Here is an 8,384-nt window from a genome sequence, read left to right as displayed (position 1 = left end):
ACTCTTAAATTTAAATTCAGATAAAAAAATATAAGATTATTGGTTTTGTGCTGGAGGAATAAAGGCTTGAGATATAATCATTTGCGGACACACATGTTACTAGGAAGGGCCTTAAGCCCTTCCCAAACTATTTTTTTTTTATTATTTTAGTTGTATACAAATAATTTTGTTAATATTTTATGTAAAATAATGCGCAAAAGCTCCTACCAAAACAATAAAATATAAAAAACTTATTATTTCATCCAAAAGTTAGAATATATAACCCTTACTATAACAATTTTCTCTGCATCTGCTACTCATGTAACCTACCAAACTAATATGCTACAAATAAAATGAAACATTAAATTTATGTTCATCAATAAAAACCAAAACAATTAAATATTTATATACTTATTTTGCATAAACTTGAAACGTTGTAACCAACCAAATAAGTAAATTTTTTTACTTGAAATAATGTTTTTAATTTGTCTCAAAATTTCATAATGACCAAAACAATTAAAGATCTATCTGATTTACTAATTGTCCAATTAAGGTGTTTGCCTCAATACTACATTAATTAGTTTATTCTTTAAAAATTAACCGAACAAATTTAACTTCCTTATCAACCCAATCACACCAATACTAACATTAATTAGTTTATTATTTTAAAAATTACCGACCAAATTTAACTTCCTTATCAACCCAACACTTCATTCAAATTTCAAATTTTAATGAGGTAATCAATAAAATCAATTTTTTATACAATATTTTATTTGTCCAATATTATATGGATTCTTATAAAAATAATATCAATATTTTATTGTTTTAATAATTAATTTATTTAATTAATTAATATCCTAAAACCAATCCAGTCGAGGAGTGGGACTCCTATGATGAGAATTCAATACTATTAATTATAGAATTAACACTTAAGTTAAGGACATATATATAGTGAGAGAAAAACAGAAAAAATTGTGCATATAATTCTAGAGAGAGAGTGTCACATAATTTTCTCTCTTTTCAATTTTAATTAATTTCAACTAAACACACACACAGAGATGGACGGCGGAGCTCCGGCGGCCGCGGACACCGTCATGTCGGAAGCAGAGCCTTCTCACCACCACCAGCCGCAAGCTCCGGCGGATCATATACCGGCGGTGTTCAGCCACGGCGGCCGATTCATCCAATACAATATATTCGGCAACATCTTCGAGGTCACCGCCAAATACAAACCCCCAATCATGCCAATCGGAAAAGGGGCATACGGCATCGTTTGGTAGCTAATCCTTCACTCTCCAGTTCCACTCAATTACTCAATTTGTTAGTCTAATTTGTTAATTGATTGATTGATTGTTCCGATTTTCTGAATAAAGCTCTGCTTTGAATGCGGAGACGAATGAGCATGTGGCGTTGAAGAAGATAGCGAATGCTTTCGACAATAAAATCGACGCCAAGAGGACTTTGCGTGAGATCAAGCTTCTTCGGCACATGGATCATGAAAATGTTAGTGTTAATTAGCTTTGGAAATTCTTTCTTTGCTTGAATTTCTGGATTCTGAATTGACTTTTAATTTGGGGATTTTGGAGTTTCTTATGCTTGAGTTTTTGAACTAGTTAGATTGTTTGGAAAGCTGGGATTTTTAGTCCATTGGCTAATAGATTGCTCTAGTTGAAGAGTTTTCAGTTTCTCTAAAATTTGGAAATTGCAGTTCTTTTTTAGATAGAAACGAATTATGTTAAATACATTGCTATATCTTTCTTTCTTGTGTATGCATAAATTTGATTGTGTATGAGAATTGGATATAAAATCAATGAATTAGTTAGAGATGAAAAATCTTGTCTATGATTTGTTAATTTGATTTCATGCTATGAGATTGGGATATAACTCAATGAATTAGTTAGAGATGAAAAAACTTATCAAGATTGAGTTTTTTGTAGAACTGACACTTGTGTATGATGTATAGATTTAATTTAGTATGAGATTAGGAATTTGGGATATACCTCAATGAATTAGTTTGATAAAAGAAAAGTTATCAAGAATCAAGATTGCTTTTTGTAGAATTGGTACTTGTGTATGATATATAAATTTAGTTTAGTATGAGATTGGGATATAATTCAATGAATTAGTTAGAGATAAAAAAAAGTCAGCAAGAATGCTTTTTGTAGAACAGCTACTTTTCAGGGGAAAGTCCCCTTTATTGAAAGAGGAATAGAATTTTAGCAGTTTTATGCAATATGCTGTCGCCATGTGAAATGAGCTAGCTGGTCTTTGGTTTCTTTGATATCACTTGCAACACCTGTTCTAATGTTTTTTATTGTTAATTAATTGAGATGAACTGGTCCAATAGTTGGTCTATTTGAGATTATTTAATGTGATTCTTGAATTTAAGATGAAAGCTTTGGTACTGATTCCAGTAGGGTTTGTCCATGTAAAAATGATTCCGTCATGCCCGAATGCATTGTTAGTGATCAACTAAGCATGTTTATTTTTCGACTTAGCATAACCTAAAATCTTAACCTTAGTTTCCATTTCTGGTCAACTTGTTTTTATCTTTTCTTGTGAAGTTGATGAGGTTTTTTGAAACATTTATGATAGACCAGCGCCGAATGAATAATATAGTTTTACAAATATGATGCACATAGACCGAAAATTGGATTGAATCATAGTATTTGAGCCTTATACACCGGTATAGCACGACTAAATGGGAGTTGACAATGACTAGAACTCTATAGTTCACAATATTATGTATTACCTGGCGCCGAGGAGGGGTCGTACAGAATTTAAGGATTGTAGGAATAATGCAAATATTATTTGCTGCAGGTGGTTGCTATCAGAGATATAATTCCACCGCCTCAACGAGAGGCATTTAATGATGTTTATATTGCGTATGAACTTATGGACACTGATCTCCACCAAATCATCCGTTCTAATCAAGCTTTGTCGGAGGAACATTGCCAGGTTAGATTTCAATTTTTGGTTTGATTTAATATGCATATTTTACCATTCCGCTTACTTAGTCATTATTTTCGCACAGCCAAGAAATGCCTCTTATGTAACTTGAAATTACAACACTTTGTGTGGCTCAAATTTCACTCAGCTAATTAAATTCATTTTTCTTTGGAAACTCTTGCGATTATATATGATTTAGGTTCAAAAGATAGAGTCAATGCTAATCATTTTCACTGCCAAAAGTTATAGCCATCTTCCTTTATTTATGTCAAACTTAATTTTGTGTTCTCTGCGGGTGCATTTCGACAGTTCTTGTACTAAAACAATCCTCTTTTGTAAACTACTTCGTGGTTGTACAGTATTTCTTGTATCAGATTCTCCGAGGATTGAAGTACATACATTCAGCAAATGTTCTCCATAGGGATTTAAAGCCTAGCAATCTTCTTCTCAACGCTAATTGTGACCTGAAAATTTGTGATTTCGGATTGGCGCGCGTCACATCCGAAAGTGACTTCATGACGGAGTATGTGGTTACAAGGTGGTATCGGGCACCAGAGCTGTTGTTAAATTCATCAGACTACACTACAGCAATTGATGTATGGTCCGTTGGGTGCATTTTCATGGAATTGATGGATCGGAAACCATTGTTTCCGGGCAGAGATCACGTACACCAGTTGCGTCTTTTGATGGAGGTATCTAGTTTACATTGATGTCAGCTATTTTCTGTTGGGGCTACATTAGATGTGATTGACGTCTTCATGTTTATTGCGTTGCTCATGATTAATCCAAAACCATGATTAAAAATAAAGGGGTGACTCCCGCTTATATGTTATTCAGCACATTCATGTGGAAACCATGTGGGATTCGTATAAACTACTATGACAAGTATCAGCAATGGGTTTTTTTTTCTCTCTGGCAGCTGATTGGCACTCCATCTGAAGCTGAGTTAGGATTGCTGAATGAAAATGCAAAAAGATACATTAGGCAGCTCCCCCCTTATAGCCGGCAATCATTTACTGAGAAGTTTCATCATGTGAACCCTCTTGCCATTGATCTCGTCGAGAAGATGCTAACTTTCGATCCTAGACAAAGGATTACAGGTATAACACATCAGAACCGTTCTTATCTTGGGTAAATTTATGTCATGCTTTTACGGTGGTATACAAAATATTGCTATACAACCCTTTATTGTGGCAAAATGAAACAAATGCCCCACAATATTGAAAAGAGAACTGAAATCACTATATAAGTTTACATAGGCTACTAAACTTATTACTGATTGATTTGAAGATGGAAACTATGAATTTATATCATTAATAATGATATCGATGTAAAGAGAGAACTGAAGTCACTATATAGTTCCTCTTTGTCAAAAGATGGAACCTATCGATTTATATCATTGACAACATTAGAGTTCAATTTTTTTTGGATGAGTTGTTGTCAAAAACATTAAGCATGAATGCTTGTGCCGTGCCAAGGGTCGATCGTACAAATTTCCATATTGATATCGAATTTAAGCTTGTCAAAATGTGGACCTATTATCTCATCCATTTTCACTATCCTGTGATATCAGTTGAAGGTGCGTTGGCGCATCCATACCTCAACTCGCTCCATGACATCAGTGACGAGCCTGTTTGCGAGACGCCCTTCAACTTCGACTTCGAGCAACATGCATTGACAGAGGAGCAGATGAAGGAGCTCATCTACAGGGAGGCTCTTGCTTACAATCCTGAATATCAACAGCCCTTGTGAAATAGTAATAGTATTGTTTGTGGAATTGTTGAGTAGTGTGGTGGTGCTTGTGTTGTGATGTGATATTGGACCAGTTTCTTGTATATAATGGTCCATTTAAAACAAAGTTTTGCAAAATTCTTGAATTAGATGTGGATATTTATTTATGTAGAACATGCAATTGGGTGTGGCGGTGGTGGTATATGGCCGGGGACCAGAATAACATGTTTTAGTGGTTTTCTTGTATTTTCTTCGATCCCAACATTTTCTAGCTATTTGGATATTCTGATTTGTTTTTAGTAGTATTGTTTTTCAATATATGATTCGCGTTGATCGTGACTTCTTTTCTATTCATTACTACTCCCTCCGTCCCAGATAATTCGTCTCAGTATTTCATTTCGGTCCGTCCCACATAATTTGTCTCACTTCACTTTTACCATTTTTAGTAGTGGATCTCATATTCCACTAACTCATTCCTACTCACATTTTATTATAAAACTAATACTTTAAAAGTAGGACCCACATCCCATCAACTTTTTCAACTCACTCTCCATTAGATTTCTTAAAACCCGTGCTGGGTCAAAGTGTCCCAAATTATCTGGGACGGAGGGAGTAGTATTTTTTTTATACTAGTTTGATGTAATTTGTTGATGAGATGTGCTAATCTGTCAGGGGGAGGGAGAGTGTTAGGGTACCACCACCTCTTAAAATAACACCATACCACCATTCCTAGCCAATCATTTGTACACGTGGACGAATAATAAGCTGTCACGTGGCAAAAAAAAATCTGAAAAAGACGGCCAGCAATATGTTGTACACTATACAACAATTTTTCTTGGCCAGCAATATCCAACACACTATACAACAATCTATAGATTGTTGTGTAACGTTTATAATATTGCTGTGTAGCGTTCATAATATTGCTGTATAAGTGGTGTCACGGTGTCACTTTAAGAAGGGTTGTCATTTTAACACAAGCCAATCTGTCAGACTTCATTATAATCTCATTTTACTTCATTCTAGTAGGTTTATTACGTCATTTCGGTATGTAATACCTTTGAAACTATAGTATGTTTTTATTTACTTCTCATAAATTTTGAAATGATTCAACACATGCATCATTCGAATTCATTGAATGAATTTGAATGAATTTTAACTTTATTCACTTTAAAAAAATACAATTCATTCCAATAGGTGTTGAACTTCATTTAAAAACGTTTTTACTTCATTGGTCTATGTTTTCACTTCATGACGTGTATGTTTTCACTTCATCCCAATAGGTTTCAGTTTTTACTTTATTCACTTTAAACAAAAATACAATGTGACAAATTGAGTTGACAACGACGACGACCTAGGTCCGTTCGCCCATCGATCACATAGTATATAGACATCTAGTCTTTAAATTGTTGTTATTTGTTTCTTTACCTATTCCTAATTTTGTTATTACACACTTATAAATTTCCACATTAGCTATAAAATAATAATACATGCAAAAAATTCTTCCCAAAATTCTTGTTATTTGTTTCTTTACATATTCCTAATTTTGTTATTACATATAAATTTCCACAGACTTCGTAGGTAATACATGCAAAAAATTCTTCCCAATATTCTTGTGGAAAATATGTGTTGCAAGAAGAATTTGATTGAGTATTTTATTCTATCACTCAATTTAAGATATTTTCTACGGGTCATATTTGATAACTTTAAATGATAACTACTCCATAAAGCATGTATTATAAAGAACTCAGTTTATTAAATGAAACTAATCTGCAAATCAATGGAGAGATTTACTTTTTCCTTTGCTCTTTCAATCTTGTTCTTAAGTAGCTTCACCCACTCCTTGAATTCTCTCACCATGCACTTATTTCCTTCGAAAACTCCATCACTTCCGACCCTTACGCTCTCTTTAACACCAATTGGTCGCAAACATCATCAGTCTGTAATTGGACTGGTGTGTCGTGCAGCCTCAAACACCGTCGTGTCACTGCTCTCAATCTCTCTGGCTACGGCCTTGCTGGAACTGTCGCTCCACATCTCGGAAACCTTACGTTTCTCAGATATTTGGACATCAGTTTCAACATTTTCGCGGGGTTCTTACCCTTTGAGCTCTCTAAACTGCATCGTTTGAAGGTGATGAATTTGAGAGTGAATTCATTCACTGGAGAAATACCAACATGGTTGGGCAGTTTACCTCAACTAGAGAAACTCTATATGTACAACAACACTTTCTTAGGTACAATTCCCACATCTTTGTTTAACAACTCTAAGCCTTAGATGTTACAAATATTAAACTTGAACAACAATCAGTTGAGTGGATCTATTCCCAATGGTATTTCTTATGTTGGAGAAGTTAGAATTGGAAATAATAGTCTATCATGTTGGCTCCCAAGTGATATGTGCCGTAACATGTCCAATATCGAATTACTGGAACTAGATTTAAACGGACTAGAAGGAGATATTCCACCAAACATATGGAAATGCAAAAATCTTCAGATTTTTTCATTAAGCGAAAACAATTTCAGTGGCAATATCCCTCAAGCAATTGGAAATGTGAGCATGCTTAGGGTGTTGTCTTTGGCGTACAATCATTTCACAGGTTAGTATATTATTGATTATTCAAATATGTTTTTTGTCAATATTCAAATATACGACTTTAATTTATGAATTTTGGTTTTATTCTTTTGTAGGGTATATTCCATCAAGTATATGGAATTGCAAACACCTTGAATATATGGCCTTAACCTACAACAATCTCAGTGGCAACTTCAGTCATGAAATTGGAAATACGACCAGGCTTAGAGAGTTTTACTTTTCATACAATCATTTCACAGGTATACATTTTATATATACTTGATAATTCTGCCCTTCTATTTATGATTTCAGTTAGATATTATGTATCGAAAAGTGCACCACCAATATCATGTTTTTATAGTGTTAACTGACTTAACTCTAAAAGATATAGATTAGTGGATTTCCATAGATAATTACGATATAGTCATTTATGTTTCTAAATTATATTTCCCCATTTTCATGCATCGACTAAAATTAGTCTCATGCAAAAAACGAAAAGTTAGTCTCAATCAATTACTCTTTTTTTATCTTTTTCCATCTTTCTTTATGTATCGTATTTCTCGTCCACTTTATCCATTTCTTTTTCATATTTTATTAATTTCACATTAAAACATATGTCGTCCATCGATAAAACTATTTTTGATGGATGGAGTATCATGTTTACACACAAACAATATTCTGTTTCCCCTCAAGGACGGAACTATTTGGTTCCACAAGGGCAAATGCCCAAGCTCAAAAATTTTCATTTATGCGTATTTTGATCTATATATTTTAAAATTTTTCCATAAAGGATTAATTGTAGCCATAAAATTGAGAGATTATAGAATTCACGTTGAGTTCTAATTTTAAGATTGTTGTCAATTGAACCACTCTTTATACCCATCTAATGAACATTATATACCTAAGAGTAAATGTTAATTTTGGTCCTAAACATAAGACCAAAATACGAAATTGGCCCAAAATATTTTTTTGAAAAATGGATCCATAACAAATGAAAATGTCACTGAAATAGTCCGTTTATTGACTGTTCCATAAAAAAACTAACGGTCAACGCTAATTGCACAGGGGCATGACCATTAGTTTTTTGACGGAACAGTTAAAAAAGGACCGTTCCGACAAGGATTTCATTTTTAATGGACATACTTTTCAAAAAG

General features: G+C 33.7%; 1 protein-coding gene across 1 annotated transcript; it reads left to right on the top strand.

Moving 5' to 3' along the window:
- The first annotated feature begins 951 nt into the window (after nt 1–951).
- On the top strand, nt 952–4,905 carry LOC125207520 (mitogen-activated protein kinase homolog MMK1). Its single transcript, XM_048106900.2, has 6 exons — nt 952–1,255; nt 1,353–1,482; nt 2,800–2,937; nt 3,288–3,620; nt 3,848–4,028; nt 4,502–4,905. The coding sequence occupies exons 1-6, from the start codon at nt 1,038–1,040 to the stop codon at nt 4,678–4,680; spliced, it is 1,179 nt and encodes a 392-aa protein (XP_047962857.1). The 5' UTR covers nt 952–1,037; the 3' UTR covers nt 4,681–4,905.
- Nucleotides 4,906–8,384: the final 3,479 nt, after the last annotated feature.

Source organism: Salvia hispanica, chromosome 6 (assembly GCF_029641045.1).
Source record: "Salvia hispanica isolate PSC_SH4W2 chromosome 6, Shi_PSC_v1, whole genome shotgun sequence".
NCBI classification, from domain to species: domain Eukaryota; kingdom Viridiplantae; phylum Streptophyta; class Magnoliopsida; order Lamiales; family Lamiaceae; genus Salvia; species Salvia hispanica.
The sequence above is the reverse complement of the archived record's forward strand: the minus strand, read 5'-3'. Positions and strand labels throughout refer to the sequence as shown.